Here is a 25,283-nt window from a genome sequence, read left to right as displayed (position 1 = left end):
TTAACACATCACCGTTAGCTAGTTCAATGATGTCTTCCTCCTAGCTACCTCCAGGGCCTTTCTGATAGCATAGAGTTGAAAAGGAAGTGGGGACACTTCCATGGTTTAGATCTATACTGCCCAGTCCAGTATGTGGCTGGGGAGCACTTGAGATGTGGTTAGTTTTAACTGAAATGTGCTTTAAGTGTAAAATTCACACTGGATTAGCCTTAGCATTTAAAACAAACAAACAAAAAACCCATTAGTAGCTGTTTATATTAATGTTGAAACAATAAGTTTGGATATATTGAGTTAAATAAAATGTTATTAAAATTTTCATCTGTTTTATGTTTTTAAAATGTGATTACTAGAAAATTTTAAATAACACGCATGTGTTGTGTTATATTTCAACTGGACAGTCCTGGTTTAGGCTAATTCTCCACCTGTCCTGTGTATTCCAGCTTTTGTTCGGCCTGGTAGCCATGCTCCATCCTATGTCTCCTCTCTTTCCTACATCTTCATCGTCTCCTCTTTACTGGCCCCTTTCTCTCAGTTTTCATTCATTCAGCAAATATTTCCTCTTTTCTTAGTTCCTGTGTAAGTATTAGGAACATGCAGAATCTCTTCCATCCTAAAAACAAAACATAACATAAAAGCAAAGAATGGCAAAGCAAACACACCCAACTCTGTCTCAATCCATTGCGCCCTGTCCACATGCCTCCTTCTGTTTGCCATCTAGCCTTTTGAGGAAGAGCTTGAATTCTTTACCCCACTTTTACCACTCCTTGCTAACTCTTTTGGCCACCAATTTCCCCACTTCTCAGTCTTTTCCTGCAGCATTTAACACTGTCCTTGGAGTCTGTCCTTCCGTGACTTTGAAGTTCTCTCTCTCTCTCTCATTTTTCTCTCTCTTGCCTTAACTTTGTTTTTAAGGATATGACCTACTCATCAGCTTTGTAACACTGGGTGGGCGTAACTTCATGGAGCCTCAGAATCTTCTTTGTCACGCTGGGGCTTGCATTCGTTAGTGGGCACTGTGGCGGCCCATCCCCTCTATGGCTGGTGCTTGGTTTCTCTCTTTCTTTTTTTCTTTTTATTTTTTCAGTTTTGAGATGGAGTCTTGCTCTGTTGCCCAGGCTGGAGTGCAGTGGCACAATCTCGGATCACTGCAACTTCTGCCTCCTGGGTTCAAGCGATGTTCTTGCCCCAGCCTCCGAGTAGCTGGGATTACAGGTGCATGCAACCATGCCCAGCTAATTTTTGTGTTTTTCATAGAGGCGGGGTTCCACCATGTTGGCCAGGCTGGTCTTGAACTCCTGACCTCATATGATCCACCCACCTCGGCCTTCCAAAGTGCTGGAATAACAGGCGTGAGCCACCATGCCCAGCTGGTGCTTGGTTTCTTTTGCAGGATTCTCATTATCTTCACTGGTTTCTGGGGAAACTCTAATTTTATTTTTTTTCTTTCCGCCTCTCAGTACTCTTCCTTGGTAGCTTTTTCGTATCCATGCTCCCAGTTAGAATGCTCTTCATGCATTTCTTTTTTTCTTCTCATTCTTTTTTTTTTCCTGCTTATATTATTTTAATGACATCATCAATATAAGGTATTTTTTTAAATTTATTTATTTTACTTTAGGTGCCTACTATATCTGGCATTTCTCCTGGATATCACCTCTGCCACCAAGTGTTTTCTATCTTCCTCAGCCAACCTTTTGCTTCACAAATCTTTCTCAATTTCCTCATCTGAAAACAGAAATAATGATGTTATCTCTCAGATTTTGTTCACAATATTCTGAGGTCTCACTCGAGATACCTGATGTGAAGGTGCTTTGGAAAAGGATAAGCACTTTATAAATACATTGTTATCACTTTTGGATGGCCCTGCAACATTTATTGTCCCCACAACATATTTGTCAAGATAAATTATATATGTATATAAGGTGCCATTGATACTAGCTTGAATTCTCTCATACATGAATATTTGCTCTTGTCCCCTAAAATTCCAAGTTCCCAGGTGGGAAGGGCTATGTTAGGAAAAGAAAATAAAGAAATTGAAAAAAATAGATCTTACTCTTTTTACTTTTTAGCATACACTGCAGCTTTATGGTAGACATGTAGGAATAGATGCTTCATACATTTTTGCAGGTGCAATTAAACTAGCAGATTCACACATTTCTAGCTCTTTTTGCTTTTTCACTGAAAATATATTATGTATGGATGTATTCAGTTTTTGACCCTTAATTGCATGTCTTTTCTTGTTAGAATGCAGGCTTCTTCGAACTAGGGACTTTGACTTTTGCTCTCTTGTATCCTTAATGCTTTTCATGTAGGAGGAGCACAGTATGTTTTTTTAAATACTTTAAGTTTTGGGGTACATGTCCAGAACGTGCAGGTTTGTTACGTAGGTATACACGAGCCATAGTGGTTTGCTGCACCCATCAACCTGACATCTACATTAGGTATTTCTCTTAATTCTATCCTTCCCCTAGCCCCCCACCCCTGACAGGACCAGGGAATGGCTCTTGTCAGTGTTACGGGGCTAAAGCTTGGGCTCTGAGATACCTGAGGTCCTCACTGCCTACGAGGCTCTTTTGTTTCTGTTAGGGGCTGTGCTTTGAAGTACTGAAGATGCTGATTAAGTAGAAGGGGTGATGGGAATTGTGGGAGTATTAAAACCAGTTCTTGATATAATTAAAGTAGAATGTAGCCATATGATATTATTAATAGCTAAACTTGACCAAGCACTTACTATATACCAGATACTGTTTTAGATGTTTTTTTCTGTACTGATTTATTTAGTTCTCTTCAAAATCCTATGAGGCGGATGTTATTATGTTGTTCCTGGATAGGTGGGAAAACAGAGGGACAGAGAGTTAAAATAAATTGTCTAAGATCATAGAGTGATTGAAAGTAAAGACATGACCAAAATCCAGAAATTGGGCTTCAGAGCTTATTCTCGTTAGCTGCTATGCTAACTTATCTCTCTGCTTAAATACAGATAATTTTAAAACAGCAATGTGGGTGTAGATATATGTTATTTCACATTTTTCTAGAACAGGATAATTGTCAGTAGTTCTTCTGTTGTGGTTTTAAATCGTAAGGGTTGTGGCCTATTTCTTTCAGGGAAGTAGTCTAGTTATATACAACCTGCATTTTTTATTCAGCTACAATGTGTTGGGAGTTAATTATTTATAGTTCTTGCCGAAGCTGATGTACTGCTTGAGTCACTGAGTTTATAAAGAAATAATGGCCTGTTGAAAGTCACTAAAGTGAAATTTCATGAAAACTATCAGAAGTTGACCTGTATGTTAAGCTTCATAGATTAGAGATTTTCTAATAATTATGGATTCTTTTATGGTATCAGAATTAGCGTAAACCACATACAGAAAATAAGTGCGAATTTTATGAAGAGAGACATGGGATTTACAACCATTAAGCTGAGTAAATCAGCGTATCTGTTCATTTTTATTTCTATCCTTTTCACAAAGGATTTCTTGTCCAAGTTATTTTCATTCAAAAGGTGGTGCTAAAAGTATGAGATCCACTTTATGGCAGAAATTACTTGAATAAATACATTTGCAAGTGCTGTAAACCTAGCAGAGAAGTATGTCCTCTTCACCCAAAGTGTCTGTGAACTGATTGGGAGGATGGGAGAAATTAGGAAACACTACATTCCCTTGCCCTCCTCTCAGACTCAGTAGCCAAGGTTGTTAGCTGCCATGTAAATACTGCATCCAAAGTTACTTTGTTTTTTAAATGGAAACTCATGCTGACTTCCCAGGACCCAATAGGGTTTGCCTTGAAATGAAATATGTTATAATGAAGATGGTGGCAGGTACTAAGAGTGCAGAATAAATGTTAAATCCATAAATGCATGAGGGGATTATGTAGATCTGAAAGGGATGGTATAGAAGAAAATCAGATCAATTCTATGTAAAGCTGGTGAGATCCGAGTGAGGTAATGTAAACCCAATGCAAACAGGTTTGCACTGGCAGATAGAACCTCAGTTGTACTGTGTTAAAGTACCGGAGGTCCTGGAGTCTCTGTCTATATCTGGAAGTATTTTAGAACTAGACTCAGTGAGCCAACAAGGGGCTAAGTTCCAACAGGGAAGGCCCTGTTCCTTTGGATGGAGTCCAAGTGGGAGCCAAAGGAAATAGCTTATCGTGATCCAGGTGGCCCAAATAATGTGGACCCGCCAGAAAGTAAGGATGGCAAGGGGCAGGCTCAGGAAAGGGGCTGGAGGTACAAGTTATGTCAAGAAGTATCTAGGAGAAAGATGCTCACTTTTCCTGCATCTGTTCATTTAACAAGTATTTATTGACATGTACTGTAGCAGGCACTGTTGTAGACACTGGGTGTAGCCAACAAAACAGATGACAATCCCTGCCTTTCTGAAATGTACATTCTTGTCAGGAGAAGTAGACAATAACCAAATAAATAACTAAATTGTATCGTACCTTAGGTCACAAAAATTGCTATAGAGAAAAATAAAGCAAGAAAGGAGGGATGGGGAATGCTGGGGTGCTGCAGTTTTAAATGTGATGGCCACTGCATTTAAGTGAGGAGGTGACATTTGAGCAAGCTCCTGAAAAGATTTCAGTGAGTTACATTCTTATGCTAAGAAAACTGAGAGAGTGAACTTGTACTCAATGGTTTATTTCAACTGTATTTAGCATGTGTCTTGCCGTTTTAAAATTTCATTGCAGAAGCAAATAAATGTGTGTCGGGGGGATGGAAAAGAAGAAGAGGATACCATGTTTGAACTTGGGGTGTTTGGGAAAGGATAGACCTAAAAGGGATCCCTTCTTCCTTGATTGCTAGGAGAAAGCTGTGCCAAGTGAAATCGAGGGTCACAGACATGTGACAGCCTTTGCCATCGTGTGACTTTATAGAAGCTGTTTCTGACATCATCAGCTGACAGGAAAATAATAGATTTTATTTTGACAGCAGAATATTATGACATGGTCAGGCTTTAATAAACACTCCTTACAGCTTTATGTCTGGAAAGATTAAATCTAATTCTTCATGTCGTAGCACTAATGTTTTGTTTATCTGTCTCTTGCAGCTTTGTAGGCAGCCAACCTCAGAGAGGCAGACGGGATGGCTAGTTCAGCCCGGGAGCACTTGCTTTTTGTGCGGCGTCGAAATCCCCAGATGCGGTATACACTGAGCCCAGAGAACCTCCAGAGCCTTGCCGCCCAGAGCTCGATGCCAGAGAATATGACCCTGCAGCGGGCCAACAGTGACACCGACCTGGTGACTTCTGAGAGCCGCTCCAGCTTAACTGCCAGCATGTACGAGTACACGCTGGGGCAAGCCCAGAACCTCATTATCTTCTGGGACATTAAAGAAGAGGTGGACCCCAGTGATTGGATTGGACTTTATCATATAGGTAAGTCAAATGGAATGGACTTGCTTGTGACACAAAACATACAAGTTTTTACTCTGACATTTTTACCATTCTGTATTTTCTCCTGGAAAAAAATTCACACACACATACACACACAGCAGATTCTGGGAATTTTCTTTCTTCTTTGAGAGGAGGAAATTCAGCAGTACCCTTGCTTATATGAAGTTTGTGGTTACAGCTCTACCTAATTAAATGTCAGAACCTGCAGGTGTTACAGTATTTTCTACTGGTACAAAAGTAATTGCACCAATAAAACGTCACATTTCTCTTGATCAGCAGTCCCATTTTAGAAAGAGATATCTACTAACATTTACTGACATTTTTAAACTGATGAAAGAGACGTCTAGGTTTAGATGACATATTTTAAAAGCTCTGTATTTTCTAAAATTTGAGTTTTGTTAAGAACTACTTGCAATCTAAAATGTCTTTTTATTTTTAAATTTCATGAATCTGTCCCGGATCAATTAGGGAAGGGAGGTGTCTTGTTTTCCTGACAAATGACTTAGAAATAATTGCTATTTGTTTTAATAAAAACAGTCCAGCTCTGTTTAGCTGATTTACGTTTGCTGTTCTTAGGTGAGTGAGCAATGAATGAAACATCCCAGAAAGTATGAAGTCTGCCACATTGGAAAGCAAAAATCGAACTTACCAACTAAACAGAAAGAAAATTGAAATCCAACCCAATAATAAAATCTAATATTCTCCAAAGTTGGAGAACTTTTTCACTGAATGAAGAAAATTCTCTCCAAAATTTAGCATCAGCTATTAGGAAGACATTGTTGCTTTCAATGTAAGTTGTAAGCCAAGCATCCCCTCTTTTTTTAAATGAATAAATTAGAGGGAAGAAAAAAAAAAAACCATCTGTTTATGGCAGTGCTTCTTAGCCAGGGAAGATTTTGCCCCCTAGAGGGCATTTGGCAAAGTCTGGAGACATTTTTGGTTGTCACAACTGGGTTGGGGGGATATGAGGCCAGGATGCTGTAAAACATCCAGCCTCTCTCCACAAAGAATGATCTAGCCCCAAATGCCGATAGCGCAACTGTTGAGAAGCCCTGTTTGGGGCAAAACAATACTCTTGCTGAAATTTTGTTAGAATGTTAAACCCACTGAGATTTATTTTTCTCTGGGATAAAGAATTTTATATTGATGAAATAAAAGCATTTGATTTGTATTCACTTATATAACTCTTAATGGTTAGTGATGCTGGAAAACAAAAAAAATCTAAAATGGGCAAAACTTTAATTATTACCTCTCTTTTTTTTTCTTACGGTAACCAAAATGGGGTAAAAGTCTTCACAGCATTTTCCCTAGGTGTGTTTAAAAATATAATCAAATTGAGGAAGATACACAATTTAAAAATTACATTTGTATCATTATGTTCACAAAAAAAATCTTACAGTTTTGATGGGACTCTAGTAACTTTTGATTTGAATACAGTTTCACTCTTTGGACTTTGTCTAACTTCTCTTTAGACTTTTCTCATTTTTTCCCATTTTAGATTTTATTTTATCTTAATATAAGACAATATAAGACTACAAATAGCAAGTTGTTTTTTTAAAATCCTTTTATGATATTTATTTGGGAAATAATTTTACTTTCTCATATAAGGTGATTTATTTTATATGAATAACTGAACCTGTAAGATGCTAGAATCACTTAAAAAATTGACTACTTTAATCATATTAGTTTATACTTTTTTTCCTGCATGTCTTTCAGTTTCTACCCCCACCCCATACACACACTTATTATATTCTCCATCTAAATTTAATCAGGAAGGAACTAAGGGATTCCAACCACAATGAATCTTATCTCCAAGTGACCAAAACCACAAAATCTTGATGTTGTTATATTTTGCTTCCTAGAGGAAGAGGTATAGGTCAGAGTTCTAAGTCTGGAATTAATCCAAGGCTATAACTAGGAAAGCAGAATTAGGAAATAAGTCCCTTTTGAAAAGTTATAACTCTTCTTCAGTTTATTTCAAGAAGCTTCTGTGTCTTTCTTGTCTAAATCATCATTGTGTCTTTGTCCCCCCTGTATGTTATGCATATTTTTCCCCCTCCTTTGGCTGCTTTCAAGATTTTTCTCTTTATCTTCATTTCCAGTAGTTTGTCTACGATATACCTAGGTGTGGTTTTCTTTTTATTTATTCTTGTTGATAGTCCCTGAGCTTCATAAGGTAATGTTTTTGATGAAATTTGGACAAATGTTGGCCATTATTTCTTCAAATGTTTTTTTCTAGTTTTATTTTATTCTTTTTTTTCTGAGATGTCAGTTATGTGTGTTAGAATCGTTTCATGTTGTTCTACAAGGCTTCGAGGCTCTGGTCCATTTCCCTTCAACATATTTGCTCTCTGATATTCAAATTTGATAATTTCTATTTATCTATCTTCAAGTTCACTAACTTTGTCCTTTTTTTTTCTTGTCTTCATTCTGTTGTGAATCCCATCCACTGGATTTTTAAACTTTAAGTTACTTGACTTTTCATTTCTAGAATATGCATTTCTTTTTTTCTAGTTTTCATTTCTCTTATGAGATTCCTTGTGTGTTAACTCATTCATATAATATTTTTGTTCAGTTCCTCAAACTGAATTGAATATAGCTGCTTTAAGATTTTTAAACTTTAAGTTATTTGACTTTTCATTTCTAGAATGTGCATTTCTCTTTTTCTAGTTTTCATTTCTCTTATGAGATTCCTTGTGTGTTAACTCATTCATATAATATTTTTGTTCAGTTCCTCAAACCGAATTGAATATGGCTGCTTTAAAGTCTCTGTCTTCTAATTTCAACATCTAGGACATCTCAGGATAAGTTTCTATTGACTATTTTTTTTCATTGACCATGGTTCTTATTTTTTTGGTTTCTTTGTGTATCTAGCAAATTTTGATTTTACACTGGATATTGAGGATTCTATGTGGTAGAAATTCTCTGTGGAATAACAGTGTTGGTTTTTTTCCTAATAGGAAGATTTATTTCTTTAAACTTGTATAGGTTTGATTTTTATACTCTGTTAGATTGGATCTGTGGAAAGGCCAATGTATTTTCCTAGTATTTCTAACTTGGTGGAACTCAGCCTCTGAATTTGATCTCCCCTATGGATTTTGTTAGGTCTTGCTTTTGGGCTGTGGTAAAATAAGTGTATGATAGACCTTATTCTAGTACACTGTGCTTATTCCTAAGCAGTAGCATTTCTGGTATCTTAGCTGGATGCCTGGACTGCTAGCCAGATCTATTCACTGTGGCTTGGGGCCTGTAGCTTCCAATGCTCACCAGCACTGCTTAACCTCTGGTCACTCTGTTGTCCTCTCAGCCGTGAAAAGCTGCTCTCTGTAAAGCCTTGGTCATTTCTTTCTGAGCATGTGCAGCCTGGACCTTGGCCAAAGATTTGTAGGGGATCCACCTTGTGGATTTCTGGCCCTTAACCCTCTAGAGCGCTTTTCTTTTCAGTGCTTTGGCCTGGAGATTCTAGTACTTTAGTTGACCTAGACTCTGATCTCTGTATCCAAGTTCAGCAGAAGTGCCGTGGACTCTAACTTCTTGCTCTACACTCAGGAAATTGTCTTCCATCTGAGATCTGGGTGATCAGAGAGTCGCCTCATAAGTTTCTCTTTTCTCTGAGATTATAGTCTAATCCCATCTGTTTTCCAATGCCTGAAAACCACTTCTACTTCCTTCTAATTTTATAGTTACGTACATTAGGAAGGCTGTTCTGGTGCTAATTACTTTGTTATGGCCTGAAGCAGAAATTCGTCTATAATTTGATTTAGGTTGGGAGATAATAGGCCTCAATTTTCCCCTCTAGATATTTCCAAAGAGCTCTGAATAAAATTGATTGATTATATCCATGTTGTCACTTCTTACTGTGTTTTCTAATAGATTTATATCCTTAGCAGGAAAGAGGGGTGAGGACCTGGCATCCCAGACCCCTCAAGGGGCCATTTCCTGCCCTCTTCCCTCTGTAGTCAGAACCCAAATGGGATTAGTGGGGTAAGCAGCAAGTCCTTAATCTTAGGGCAGGCAGGACTTTCCTGGGCTCAGCAAAGGTCTAAACTTGTATGTTAATCCAACCATTGAGTAGGCTAGAGGTAGACATGTGACTCAGTTCTCGTCCATGAGATCTAATTGGAAAACTTTGGGTGAACTTTGCTTTCCAATGAAAAGCCAGAGTTTCATGAAGGAAGACTCCTTTAAACTTCCTCTTCTCTTGTACTTGGAACTCTGGTGAAAACAAGTGATGTCTTGAACTGCTGCATCCATGTAGCAATCATGAGATATTAATCAAGAGAATAAAAAGCAAAGGCTGGCAGAGCAGAAAATAGAAAGATCTTGGACTGGCACTCTGAAGTTCATGTTATATGCAGGAAAAAAAAAAAAGTTCTTCTCTTTGTTTAAGTCACCAGCAGGCTTTCTTGTACCTGCAGTTGCTCCTAACTGAACCACTAACACAGCCAGCAATATAAGAAAGGGAAGGGGGTAACAACTGCTGTTAAAGGCAAGATAAAGAATGAGTGGGCTGCTTGGGTAGTTACTACTTCATGGAGAGTGTTGAGGACTATTTTGATATCTGTAAAAACCACCAGGTTGTTTTGAAAAGAAGTAACAAAAATTTTGATGCAAAAATTCTGAACACAGTAACTCCAAGCCATGTGGAAATTTTCAGTGCTTTATTAGGACGAATAATGTGATGGGAACAATTTTTCAAATGAATAATTAGTAACATGAAAACATGCAAAACAATTTTTTGGACGCTATTAAATGAACGTAGGTAAAATGATACATTTAGAGAGGAATTGAAAGAAAAGAGGAAACACCATGCTGGAATGGGAAAAGATTTTTGAGATTCAGGTTAAGTCATTAATTTAATACTGTTGTGGCTAAACAGGAACATGCATTATAAATTCTCTCATGGGCTCTGTGAAATAGATGTGCTGAGAATCTAGGTTTCATAACATTAGCATGTATGGCAGAAATAGCTTCAGATTTCTATACCTCTTGGTAGGAAGCAGCCTCTCCCGTTCAGTTGTGTCCTTAGAAGCCAGACTGTTTCCTAGCAACTTCTAGTTTTAGTTATGGAACAGAGAGATGGTCTCTGTAGAAATAAGTCCCAAAGGAGAAGGAATTTAGTGGAACATTGAGCTGACGAGGTGTGGCTTGTTGGCACACTCTGCATTTTGATTGTGTTTCTCTTGGCTAACATTTTCTTCCCCTCTAGAAATGTGAGTTTTGTTTTTGTTTGGCTCATTGTGAAGAATGTTTTGAACTGTACAAATCACTCCAGATGACCTGCTAATCTGGAGGGAAAACATATGCATGTGATTCAGAAAAATAAATCTTTCTTTAGGCATTTTGAGGCAGCAAATAAGCCCTATTGGAAATAAAGAAAAAAGTTGAAAATATCAAAGCATCATTTGAGGAGACTTTGGGTGTGAACACAGTTCTCAAAACATGTGCTAATTATATTTCCTCCCTCCAGAAAGCCTCATATACACCCTGAGATTTCTAGAAATGATCTCAATGGAGCTATAACCCCAAATCTCCAAATTGCAACAATTAATGCCTTGCAGATGGTTTGCAGAAATCACTAGGCTTATAATTTATTGTTGGTCTCCAAAATTAGAATTGATTCCTCACAAATTTAACAGTGCTACTTATTGCCTCCTCCTAAGTGCATCAAATAAAAAGAACCAAATGCTTATCTTACGCAAAGACACTTTGGTCATCCAGTACAAACAGCTTTCCATGAAGAATCGAATGGAAACAGTTTGAAGAGGAGGTAGATCATACTAAATTTGTTTCAGGCTCACTATCTAATTCCCGTTCACCTTTGGACCTGTGCTTATTTTTCTGGCTGTTCAGAAGAAAGACAAACACTCCAAAATGCTTCGTGTGCCATTTCTCATTTGTAGGCAACTTCAGGTATTTAACAGAACTAGGAAAGTGCACATTAAGATATTTATTTATTTTGCATAATGAAAATGTAAAAGTGTATACTATGCTATATACCAGTAGTTGTTCAAAGTACTGGTCTGCAAACTGTTACTGATCTGTGACCAGGTAAGGTACTCTCTCCAGAATGTAAATCAATATACTGATTACTTCATTGAGAAAATGTTGCTATGAAAAAAAAATTCATCTAAACCAAAGTTTCTTGATGCAAGTATTTCAGATTCTGGCTCAAGCTTCCTATGTTGCCATGGACTGGTAACAATTTTCCAGCATTTCTCTGGAATGAAACACTTTAAGTAGACCTCTCAGTGTCCACGCATTGATTATGTCTTCAAAAATGAATGACAGAACAACTGTATTTTGACTGTATTTTGATTGTGTTTCTCTTGGCTAACATTTTCTTCCTCTCTAGAAATGTGAATTTTGTTTTTGTTTGGCTCATTGTGAAGAATGTTTTGAACTGTACAACTCACTCCAGATGACCTGCTAATCTGGAGGGAAAACATATGCATGTGATTCAGAAAAATAAATCTTTCTTTAGGCATTAGTCTTTAAAAAGTATCAAGGTAATATATTATGACATTTTTCATGTTTCTTCACATTTGGAGAATAAAGTAAGATTGCAATAGTAAGCCAAGGCATTATGATCGTGTATCTTAGAGCTTTAAGATCCCAAAGTTTAAGCTTATGTTTTACAAATAAATAACTAAGATCTAGAATGATGATACCATACAGCTTGTTGGGGAAGAAGTCAAGGCTGGAACTTCAGTGTCCTATGTCCCAAGCCTTCATTTTTCTTTCCTGTGCTTAGCATTGTAGTCTGGTATTTCCCAATCTTTTATTACTTGCTCACCACCTTCTTGATTTTTTGCAGTTTTAGATGATTGGCTGTAGTTTTAATACTTTTCTTTAAACCATCAGATTGACAAAGGAGCAGAACAGACACTTCTTAAAAGAAGACAAGCAAATGACCAACAGTATATGAAAAAAAATCTCAGCATCAGTAATCACCATGGAAATGCAAGTCAAAACCACAGTGAGATATCACCTCACACCTATTAGAATGGCTGTTATCAAAAAGACAAAAGATAACAAGTGTTGGTGATATTTGGAGAAAAGGGAACCCTTACACACTGTTCGTGGGAATGTAAATTAGTACAGCCATTACAGAAAACAGTGAAGGTATAACTCAGAGATAGTGTGGTTTTGGTTCTGGATCCCCACAATAAAGTGAATAGCACATTAAAGCCAGTCACACAAAGTTTTTTGGTTTCTCAGTGCATGTAAAAGTTGTATGTACACTAAACTGTAGTCTAAATATTAAGTGTGCAAAGCACTATGACCCTAAAATAACCCGATATACATACCTTAATTTAAAAATTCTTTATCATTAAAAAATGCTAATGATCATCTGATCCTTCAGTAAGTCATCATTTTTTTGTTGGTGGAGTGTCTTGCCTCCATATTGATGGCCGCTGACTGATCAGGTTGGGGTAGCCACACAATTTCTTAAAATAAGACAGCAGTGAAGTTTGCTACATTGACAGACTTCCTTTCACGAAAGATTTTTCTGTAGCATGAATGCTATTTGATAGCATTTTACCTACAGAAGAACTTTTTTCAAATTTGGAGTCAATGTTTTCAAACCCTGCCACTACTTTCTCAACTCATTTTATGGAATATTCTAAACTTTTTGTTGTTGTTGTCATTTCAACAATATTTACAACTTCATCATCAGGAGTAGATTCCATCTCAGAAAACCACTTTCTTTACTCACCCATAAGAAGGAACTCCATATCTATTCAAGTTTTATCATAAGATTGGAGCAACTCAGTCACATCTTCAGGCACCAGTTCTAATTCGAGTTCTCTTGCTATTTCTACCACATTTACAGTGTGACTTCCATCATGGAAGTCTTGAACACTTCAGAGGCATCCATGAGGGTTGGAGTCAACTTCTTCCAGACTCCTACTAATGGTAATATTTTATTCTACCCCACGAATTGTGAATGGCATCTAGAATGGTGAATCCCTTCCCGAAGGTTTTAAATTTACGTTGCCCAGATTCATCAGAGAAATTACTATCTATGGTAGCTGTAACCTTAAGAAATGTATTGCTTAGAAGTAAGACTTGAAATTCAAAATTACTCCTTGACCCATGGGCTGCAGAATGAGTGTTGTGTTAGCAGGCATGAAAACAACATTAAATGCCTTGTAAATCTTCATCAAACCTTTTAGGTGACTGGTTGTAGTCTTTTTTTCCCAAGCAGTAGGTCTCATTAGTGGCCTTAAAATATTCAGTAAATGATGCTGTAAACAGATGTGCTGTCGTTTAGGCTTTGTTGTTCCATTTCTAGAGTGCCAACAGAGTGGATTTAGTATAATTCTTAAGGGCTCTAGGATTTCTGGAATGGTAATTGAATATAGCCTCAACTTAAACTCACCAGCTGCATTAGCCCCTAACAAGAGTCGGTGTGTCCTTTAAGCTTTAAAGCCAGACATTGACATCTCCTCTAGCTATGGAAGTCCTAGATGGCGTCTTCTTCCTATAGAAGGCTGTTTTGCACATTAAAAATCTGCTGTTGAGTGTAGCCACCTTAATCAATGATATTAGCTAGATCTGGATTACTTACTGCAACTTCTACATCAATACTTGCTGTTTTACTTTGTACTTTTATGCTATAGAGATGGCTTCTTTCCTTAAACCTTGTGAATCAACCTTTCCTAGTTTCCAACTTTACCTCTGCCATTTCCTTACCTCTCTTAGCCTTCATAGAATTGAATAGGACTAGGGTCTTGCTCTGGATTAGACTTGGTTTAAGAGAATATTGTGTCTACTTTCATCTTCTCTCCAGACCCCTGTAATTTTCTCCATATCAATAATAAGGCAGTTTCACTTTCTTATCATTTGTATGTACACTGGAGAAGCACTTTAAATTTCCTTCAAGAACGTTTCCTTTGCTTTTACAACTTGGCTAACTGTTTGAAGCAAGAGGCCTAGCTTTTGGCCTGTCTCAACTTTTCAGATGCCTTCCCTCACTAACCTTAATCACTTTTAACTTTTGTTTTTTTTTAAAGTGATAGATGTGTGACTCTTCCTTTAATTTAAACACTTAGAGGCCATTGTAGGATTATTAATTGGCCTAATTTCAATATTTTTTTGTCTCAGGATATGGGAAGGCTGAGAAGAAAGAGAAGGATTGTTGGGTCAGTGGAGCAGTCAGAACATACACAATAATCATTGATTAGGTTTACAGTCCTACATGGGCACAGTTCATGGTGCCTCAAAACAATTACAATAATAACATCAAAAGAACACTGATCTGAGATCATCACAACAGTCTTAATAATAATGAAAAAAATACTTCAGGAAATACCAAAATGTGACACAGAGATATGAAGTGAGCATATGCTGTTGGAAAAAAATGGCACCAATAGACTTGCTCAATGTGGGGTTGCCACACACTTTCTATTTGTAACAGAAACACATTGTCTGTGAAGTGCAATAAAGCAAAGCATCATAAAAGAGTTTTCTATGTAGATTCCTCAAAAAATTAAAAATATAAATACTATATGACCCAGCAGTCCCACTTATGGGTATACATATCCAAAGGAAGTGAAGTCAGCATACAAAAGAGATAACTGGACTCCCATGTTTATTGCAGCACTATTTACAATAGCCAAGATAGGCAGTCAACTTAAGTGTCCATCAATGGATGAATAGATAAGGAAAATGTATTGTGTATATATATCTATATATCTATATATCTCTCTCTCTAGGAATACTGTGCATTCATTGAAAAAGAAGGAAACCTTCTCATTTGTGACAACATAGATGAACCTGGAGGTATTATGTGAAGTGAAATAACTCATTTGATTAAAACCAAACAAACTCTCTACCCTAACAATGTTCTAAGCAGTAGTGTTAGAGAAAGGTTTGCATTGTTAGGTATATTTCTTTCTGACATGCATTAATTTTGTCAATGAACTACCCAGGACCATCACAGCAGCACACTTTGAGAAGCTCTGAAGTTATGTCATTGAGATCACAGGCGGTACAGTTAGACACACTAGTAAACTCAATGAATGGATAGCTGAATAACCATGGGCAGATTATTTAACTTTCTAACTTCAATTTCTCCATCTTTAGAAAAAGACTTAAGAAACCACCATTATTATGAGAATTAAGTGAGATATTGCATATTAAGTGCTCGGCAAGGTGCTTGGGCAGATTGTAAGGTTATGATGATTATAAACTATCATTAATGTTTTGGTAATTATTAATAATAATAAAATCATTTTACTGGTAGTCTGAAGCTGCAGCACAAACTTACCCACTGAATGAATTCCCAAGAAGGGATTTCCAGTTTAAAGTGACACCATGGGACACTTCTATTTAAGGAAAACAAAATTCATTTCTTGAAGGAGAGCTTTAGAAATTATATAAGCACTTAAAATGTGAATGTTAAATAATGTAGTATTTTAATTTGAATGTGATGTAGGTTCTAAATCAACATGCCTTACAAAGGTGATGGGAAATCTGTAATTTAATCTGAAATTCAATCAAATGGAACAAATAATTAATGTTATTAGTTATCAAATACATTTCTTCAGAATAGCTATCAAATACAGTTAAGAGTACCTGATCCTAAGTTCTTTTGATAATTTATCATGATTCCTGCCAAAGAAAAGTTGTTTTTAGGTAATATCTTTAAAATTTTTAAATTCCCTTACAAAATAAGAGCTTTGAACATGAAATTGTTTTTTGGAACAACTTAACTCTAAATTCTTGTCACCTGGTCAGATTATGCTGCAATAATTAACTAACCCTGAATCCTCAGGGCTTAACAGAACAAAGGATTGTTTATTGCTAATGCTGCATGTCTAGCGTGGGTTGGCAGGGGGCTTGATTCATACTGTCACTTATGGACTCAGGCTCATCACCTTCTTTATTTTTTCCATATTGGATTATTAAGGGCTCAACCATTTTATCATCATGCCATCGGGAGCACATGACCTCTTTGGGCAAGTGTCGGGAAGAGAGAGCTGGAAACTCTTACACTAGCTTTTAAATGCTTGGACATCAAAGCAACACGCTTCACTTCAGCTCACAGCTCATTGTTCAGCATTGTTAGCAAAATTCTGCCTAACTGCAAGGGGACTGGGAAATGCACAGAAGCCTTTGGGTGTTCAGTGAGCAATCAGTGTCTCTGCCATAGTAGAATGTCTTGCTAACAATGTGTCTGGTCCTGCAGTCTGTTTGAAAGCCTGAGACATCCTTGCATGGTCACTGCAAGAATAGATTCTAGAGGTTAGAAAGTTTCATACTTTGGAATACACTTTGCAAGGTGTTCAGAGACTGAGTGAGCAGGCATATCCTGGGCAGTACCAAGGACAGTGCATGACCAGTATGGATGAAAAATAGCATTCAGTGGAATCTGAATTCACAGAATCACCTTTGTGTCTCAGACAATCATGAATCTTCCTTTTAATATGCATGTTGAAGATTTGGTCCACAGAGGAGTCCACATGTTCAAAACGCTTATGAAAGACTCCCCCGGACATTAGGTAGGTTTCAAAAATTGCATAGGTTGGTGTAGCCAAAGAAGCTTTAGTGTATTTTATGCCTTAACATATTGGTTGCAAGTCATACTTCATACAGGCATTCTTCTGTTCATAGATTGAGATGATTGTAGAAACATTACCTTTGTTGTATTTTTATTGTCCCCCATGATTATTTATGTCTCTTTTCCTTATAGGAGACTCATAGAGCCATAATTAATAAACGTTAAATAATTGTAAATATTTTGTGATGGAGTTAAGATAGCATTCACATTAGGTTCTGGTTGCAACCATTACTAACCCAAAAAATAATTGTTTACCACACATACTAATTTTATCATGTTTGTTATAAGTAGGTTTTATATTTTCTTAAGCATTAAATAGGGGCACACCTATAAAGTTACTTATAATGCCATTATTTTATCCTGATATATTTCTTAAAGTCTGTTTTGTCTGTTATCAGTTGTTATGTCAACTTCCTTTTGGCTACTTTTTGCTTAGTGTATCTTTTCCCATCAATTTGCTTTCACCCATTCTTTGTCATGCTTCAGATTTATCTGCTGTAAATCGTGTAAAGCTTTATTATTTTTTAAATCTAATCTGAGTGAGCATCTTTTAAAATTGGTACATGTAGAGGTTTTTACATCTGCTTTTACTTTTTATATATTTGGACTTATTTAAACATCTTATTTATTTTCTGTATATCATGGTTTTTCTTAGTTTTTTCACCCTATTTTTATGCCTTCAATGGAAATGTTAAGTTATCTTCCACCTCTCATATTCTTCCTAAGCCTATTTGCTTGGAATTTAAACATTCTAGTCTATTCTGTTAATGGCTATTCTTTTATTTTTTGACATGTGTAATTGAGTTAGCATATAATGAATCAGGATATTTAAGTGCCTCAAACCATATAAAAATCTTAGGATCTTTTCATTCCAATCACTTTGTTCCCCATCTTCTCTTTCGTTGTTGACAACATTTAATTCCATCCTGTTTTAAACCCCTTCTTCTCCATTAGTCATTATTATTATTATTGTTGTGTTTTTTCATAGACATATTCTATGTAACAAACCTCGATAAAATAATGGCTGAAAACAATAATCTATTGGATAAGTAAACAATTTAAAGATGAAAAAAAAAACCTGACTTACCTGAATCAGCAGCACCAGAGTACACTGGGCTTGATTTTCTTATAAAACACATACATACATAAAAAGTTGCATTATAAAAAAAATGGAAGCTCATAGGTGAAGTTTACAATTTAACTTCAAATCCTTGTTGGTTTACCAAACCAAAGAATATGTTTTTTTTTTCCCTGATTAATGTAGGTTATGATGAAAGGTGTCAGATATGTCTAAGATCCTCTCTTCATTTTCTCCAGTGGGTTTTCCCCTTAACAGGCTCTCATGTGTTCTTTATTTCATTTAGTACCAGCTATTTTTATCATTAGTTGTAAAGTCAAGGCCTTAAACCAGCCTTATGCTTGCAATCTTTGAGTTACAGTGGAGCTGTGATAACTATCAAAGTTATTATGTTTTTTTCCGTCAATTGTTTCCCACAATCTGGCTGACATTATATTGTTGAATAAATACAGACTTGCTTTACAATAGTGCACTTCATATGGACTTCAGAGGAACTACATTGAGCAACTCAGATTTTTTAACCTGTTTAAGTTGTAGAAACTGAGTATTGTAACTCAGATTTAGTGGTGATGGTAAGGGATTCTTTCACATTTTCATAGTTTCAGTTTTTGTACTTATTTTATATAAATTATGAAATGTAAAACTCCAAATACATATTCATTGAGAAAGCCTGATATTTCTCTTCCTACATCAAAATTTGTAAAGCAACAGTCAAATACTATAAATAATCATATTTTCTCAATCTACTATAGTTCATAAAATCATTACCAGACCATGATAATGCCTTACCTACAAACAAGCTTGAACTGGGGAGAGTCTGTTGGATCCATTAACTTAACATTGGGTAATAATAGAGTGGCTCCGAGGATGGTTTTGGAGTTGGGGGTACAGGACAGACCTGGATACAAATGTGGCTCTGCTACTTAGTTGGCACTTCGAAGAGTTACTGAACCATTCTGAGCCTCAGTTTCTTAATGTACCAACCTCATAAAATTACACTGAAGGTGAAACAAGATAACATTTGTAATTTTAATACATGAGTATCCAGGTAGCCACCCCACTACCCACATCCCCAACAAACATTTGTTGAGAGCCTACTATGTGGCTGCCACCAGGCAATGGGATAAAACATGAATCAGCTCACAATAGGGTGAGATGTAAGTAGGAAGGAAATGATTATAATGCACTGTGTTCAGAACAACATTACAAAGACCACAAGAGCATGGAGAAGGGGCAGTTTAATGCCTGAGATAGGTTCAGAGATGGGAAGGGTATAGAAAGGGCTTCACCAAAAAGATGATATTTGGACTTAGTGTGAAATTGAGATATTTTTGGTGTTCACACACAAAAAAGATAATTCCAGGAGGTGGAAATTGTATGTGCACATGCCAGTCTTTTGTCCTGAAGGGCTTACAGATATGCTTGAAGAGAACACCTCCTGTCCCTATCCCTTTTTCTGTCTGACTTCCTGACTTCCGTGTATCTTTTAAGACAGGATTCAAAAATATCACCCACTCTGTGGGTGATCTACCTAACTATTCTAGGTAATTAAAGAGTTCAGCCTGTTTGCCTACTCCCTTAGGTATTTTATCATATTACTGTTTCAGTGCTGATCACAGTTTGTTATTTATAATTTGTCTTTCTCCATGTGTCTTCCTTCCATTGTACTCCTAACTTCTTAACTGCATCTTGTTTATGTTGTAGACTGAGCACTTTACCCAGCCTCTCTGTGCTGCATTATCTGTGCAGATTAATTCATTCATTCAAAAATAGGTTTTAAGCTAGAGTAATTATGGTATGAGTAAATACTCTTTTATTGAGGATGATTCCATATTATGTAGTTTTCAACTAATTATTTTATTGAACAGAATATTTTTGGTATTTATTCATCCATTTGTTTAACAACGTTAGAAGTTTACTATGTGTCAGGCTTTTGAAATTGTTTAAAAAATATCCTCTATATTCAGGATCATGGTTAATGAGTCACCATTGCAGGTTTTTCCTAATTATTTTACAGTGTACCAGCCTTTTGTTTCCCATTTCCTTACCTATAGGACCTATCTTCAATACTGAAAGCATTTTATGTTTAAACAAAAAAATGAATTCAGTGTGTCTACTGCTTTATACTCTCATTTTTTTGGTCCTTTCTTGTTCTCTTGTTTCTGAAAATGTGCATCTGATGCTCTAAGCAGTCGTAGATGTTTTCCTGAAAGTTATAACTTGTTTGGCATGATGAATATCTATAGCATCTTTGACATTCTGAAATATGTACCAGTATATTTGCAAGATAGTTATTATACCTCTAGTACAAGCAAGTGCTGTTTTGAGATTTGATGGATCAAGCAGTGATCATCCTTTCACTCTACAAAATCAAGTACTGCTTTTTGGGGGGACTATATTTATAGCACTAAGGTATACTAATAGAATCAAATGTGTTAATGAATGACTAACCTAAAAATTTTGAAATTTTCAACTGGAAATTTACATTAAATTAACAGAATTCTAAATATTTGCTATGTGTCTTTTTAAGGCACCCAAATAAATAGTAGGTTTTTTTTTTCTTGAAGTGTTAAGTCTGTGGCATATTTTTGACATTGTAAAGAATTCATCATAAAAAGGAAAGTATAAGAATTCAGCGAACATCTAGAGGTTAAATTCTTAGTTTTGGGCTCCTTGACAACCACTTTTTCTATTTTCACTTTAACTGCCAAAACCTGTCATTTCTGAGACATTTCAAGGAGATAAACAAGGTGAACTGTGCTGTGCACATGACCCGATGTAACTGCTGATTTGAGCAAGGTTACTGGTCAGCATAGGTAAGGTAACTTGGAGTTTTCTGGTCCATCATGTGATTCATTTCCCTGAATGGAGTGCTATGAAACTAATAAAATTCTTTTGAAAAATTAGGATTGTTTGCCTGTAGTACCAGCTGCTCAGGAGGCTGAGGCTGCAGGATCATTTGAGCCCAGAAATTTGAGTCCACCTTGGGCAGCATAGCAAGATCCTGTCTCTAAAATTTTTTTTTAATTAAAAATAATCAGGATGATTGCTTGTAGATTCTTTCTAACTGCAACACTGCTAGGCCAAGCGGCAACATTGTCATCTTAGTGGCATCTTATTATGTGATGCTGTCTTTGGAACCTCCAGAATTCTACATTTTAAATGAATTTCACTCAAATATAAGGAAACTGTATTACTTTTTTAAGGAAATTAAATGCTAGCAGTGAAGTATGATATTTTTCATCATTTAGAATCATTAAAATATTATTTATCTTTTGAAGCGTATTTTGAAACTTAGAGCCATAAAGGTTTTAAATTTTGAAAGAAAATTAATGATCATTTACTCTACTGGTCTCATTTCACAAATTAGAAGCTGAAGGCTTAGAGGGATTAAGTAATGTGTACATGGTTGCTCAGTAAAATAGCAGGGAAAAATACATGCTTAATAGGAATTTCCTTCATCGTGGAGTTGCTTCTTAAAAGGAATTCGGTGCTAAAGTCACTTCCTGAAGGTGATTTTTTGTATAGCCAAAATTACCCGTGAAAACTCCTTAGGAAAGCAGTATGACTTAACACCAAATTCAATGGCAGATTTTTCTTCTAGCATTGGAACAGATTGCTGTCTCAGACTGAGTGCCAGAGAAGCAGTTAGCTTGTGTTTATGGGCTGTTTTTATAAGAAAACAAACAAACAAACAAATAATAACAAAGCCCTTGTCATCAAAAACTAAAATCCCCTGGAACCTGGTGGGATGCTTGGAAGAATAGCATATTCACGTTCCCTCTTGGGTCACAACACATGCAGGGTTTGGAATTGTTCCCATGCTGCTTCTGTTGTCCCCTTTGTCAGTCTCCTCTCTTGCACCCAGCAGGCTTGTGAGGTTACAATGAAATATGTTAAATGGGCATTTGCTGGGCCTCCCTCTGAACATGAATCAGATCTTTCAAGATTCAGTAGAGTAGGATGCTTCAGTTTCTTAGATGGAGGCTCATAGAGGTTTAATTTATAATTTTTTGCTAGTTTTTAATAGCACCATTTAAAATACCCCACCAATACTGTTTTTGTAAAGGTGCCACAGTTTTTCAGGTGACCTTTATGATCAGATACATTAGAAAAACTTTTTATTCTTTTATCTCTTATGTTTCCTTTTTAGTGCAGCACACCTTCCTTCGGATTTTAAATCCATAGGTCTGAGTTTTTACTTATATAAGCTCTAGGCATAAGAGAGACTGAGATGATCTAACATGATTGCATATAGTACAGACATTTCTTTGCCATAAAATTTAAAACCTCTTCATCTTTCTCTAACCCGTAACTGATGTAATTTATTGTTTTCCAAAGGTCGATGTTACCAATGTAAGTGAGCTAAAATATTTCGACACAATTTCTTCAGTATCTCTATTAAGAAAAAGATATGAAGAAATAAAATACATATAGAGAATTCTTATTTTTATGAGAAATTACAACTAGAACCCCTCTATCCATACTGTATACTAAAACCATGCACTTGGAAGTCAACAATAACTCTTAAAAGTCAGATTACTAGACCGTTTTTACAATCTTCAACCCCCAACATCCTTTGATGCTGTTTTTTGCCCTTTCTTTTTGAGACTTTTCTCTTCATTGGCTGTGACACTGTCCTGGATCTGCCAGTTTTCTGACTAATCCTTTTAATTTTACAGAAACTTGTTTCTTTCCTTATTCTCTAAATATTCTTCAGGCTTTACTGTGGATTTCCTTCTTTTAAGAGGCCAGTTTAAGCAGAAAGCTTCATCTCCAACTAAATGTTCCTGGAGCCATCTCTTACTCGCTCCCGAGAGCCGATTCTGCACGTCATGCACTGAAAGCACAGCTCTGCATTCATTGCATGCACACTGATAGCAGGAAGTCAGCTGTGATGACAGCATTTATGCCACAGGAAACCGCAAACACTACAAATCAGGGCTTTTCCTCCAGAGAGCCAGTGTCCCAGCATACCCCTATTGAATCCCAACCTCTGTCTAAAGCTTCCAGAATCATTTTTCTGTGAATATGCTGCTCCTCAAACTCAGTTTGTCTAAAACAAACAGACTGATGTGTGAAACCAGTCTTGATTTCCCTGTTTTTTGTTGGTAGAAATGCTATTTTTCAGGCTCTCAGGATTGGAAACCTTGTACAAGATTTTGACTCCTACTGCACTTTTAACATGCACATCCAGTCTCTGCCAAGGAATACAAGTTTTAAGTTAGCAGTGTTTCCTGGCACTATCCTTTCAATTCTCACTTTGTTTGGATGTTTGTTATGAACCTCCTAGTTAATCTTTTCGGTCTAACATCCTCTGGCTCATTGATGTTCCATATCACTGCCAAACATTTAATTTTTAAAGTTCATTTTTGCCAGGCATTAAGCCAATTGTCTTATTTAATCCTTTAAACAGCCTTATGGGGTGGTATATCAGTCAGGATTTGTCAGTGACAAACAAACAAAAACTAGCCCTCTCTCAACCCCAATAACTGTGGCCCAGAGAATGGAGTATGCAAATTATCTTCTAAGCCAATGAGGGCCAACTTGGAGCTAACGATGGGACTAGTATGATACAAGCCCCTCTGCTGAGAATTGGGAGGGAGATGGATGCTGAGTACAGCAACAAATATCTATGTTAGGCAGTTATCAGTATCCCCATTTTATGGCTGAAGAAATAGGCCATATAGTTAATTTACATCTCCAATATTTTTTAGCAAGGACAAGGAGTTGAAATTTTCCTGAATTTGAAGCGTATGCTCTATCCATTATGCTTTGTCATAAACCTCCCGACTCATGTACTAGTAGCTAGTGGTCAAGTGTCTATACTCTGAATTTGGGCAGATCTGTGTTTAAATCTCTGCTTTGCCACTTGCTTCCTGGGTGACACTGGACAAGTGGCTTACTCCCCTATGATAATGATATCAACCTTACTGGAAAAAATAAAATACTTGGTAGGATTTCTCTGCATACTTCTAAAGTGCTTGGAACAGGATTTGCTTTGGTAAGATTATAGTAAATGTCAATTCTGATAATCATGATGATTATGATGATGATTAAACATATTTGTGCAAGGAATAGAGTATATTTTTCTATTTCTATTTGCTATATTGCTAAGTATAGCTGATTGTTTTTCATAAGTTATTGTTGAGTTGAAAAAAACTAAAGATATATGGGAAAATCTGATGGTGGAAATTGTATTTCAAAGATTAATAGCGTTATTAAGGTGCAAGGATGTTAAAGTGGAACTTGTCTTGGATAAAAAATTTCAGCTGAGGCCCCAAAGTGAAAGGTGACAACCATCCCCAAAGTCCAAAGTGAGATGCTTGACTGTCCAAGCAGGGCTTGGGAAGGAGCTGGTCCAGAATCATTCTCATGACACTTAACTTGGCTACCAGGTGAGAGACTTGTTGATTTCATAGGGGATTTCTTTGGGGCCATTGTCTATGTTCTGGGGAACCTGTTATCTTTGTCAAAAACATATACATACACTGAAGAGAAGCAGGGGTACTTACCTTGACCTCAAGTCAAATGAGAGAGGCATGGAGGGAACTGCTCTAAGAACTTCATGAGTGCTGTCTGCAGTGGACTGGTGTCCGGCCCACACCTGAAGACTCCCAAGGTGAGAGGATGTGGCTAGAACTCAGAGTCAGAAGGGCTGCGCTGACAATAACCTGCACTGTTTGAGTTGTTGGGGCAAGAACACATGATTCTTGTGAACCAGGTTTGGGGGATCTTGCCCACAGCAGACCTGGTGTTGGGGAAATTGTTACTCCTGCTGGAAAGGAGCCCCAGGAGCTGATGTTACCCAGGGCCCACAGAGGCCAGATGGAAGACCCTGGTGGAAAGAGGCAGTGTGTGCTTGGAAGCCCAGTGTCTAGGGCAGAGAGCTGTAAGTGACCATCTCAGGGAAGTTTGCAAGCCTGAGTCTCCCGAAATGGGATCTCTCTCCAGGACTCAGGAAGGCCTCTTTGAGAGAAAGAGAGACACTCCACACTCAGAATGTTAGCACTAGATCATGACAGTACCAGCTCAATCACCCCTTCCCTGCCTCCTAAGCACATTTTATCTTTGAAGCTAAAAGGGGAGAGGATCCTAACACATACTGAGATTTGTTTGGCTTGATTTTTCAAGTTGGAAATGGAGATGTTACAGGAATGGAGGACAGGTAAGATTTCAGTCTCAGATATAGAGGTGAAATTGAGCTGCCTCTGGCTGAGTAAAGTGGGATAAAAAGCGGTGC

At 36.9% G+C, this 25,283-nt stretch overlaps 1 protein-coding gene across 3 annotated transcripts in view; it reads left to right on the top strand.

Annotated features, from left to right (window-relative positions):
• The window catches only part of HECW2 (HECT, C2 and WW domain containing E3 ubiquitin protein ligase 2), a 378,517-nt gene that overhangs the window by 147,624 nt on the left and 205,610 nt on the right, over positions 1–25,283 (top strand). For all 3 annotated transcript variants that reach the window (XM_017538751.2, XM_017538752.2, XM_017538750.2), the window contains exon 2: positions 5,049–5,375. In XM_017538751.2, coding sequence (XP_017394240.1) covers positions 5,084–5,375 — 292 coding nt within the window. In that variant the 5' untranslated portion in view covers positions 5,049–5,083. The remainder of the gene's footprint in view (positions 1–5,048; positions 5,376–25,283) is intronic.

This window comes from Cebus imitator, unplaced genomic scaffold, assembly GCF_001604975.1.
Source record: "Cebus imitator isolate Cc_AM_T3 unplaced genomic scaffold, Cebus_imitator-1.0 Scaffold113, whole genome shotgun sequence".
NCBI classification, from domain to species: domain Eukaryota; kingdom Metazoa; phylum Chordata; class Mammalia; order Primates; family Cebidae; genus Cebus; species Cebus imitator.
Note: the sequence above shows the minus strand (reverse complement) of the source record. Positions and strands in the feature narration are given on the sequence as shown.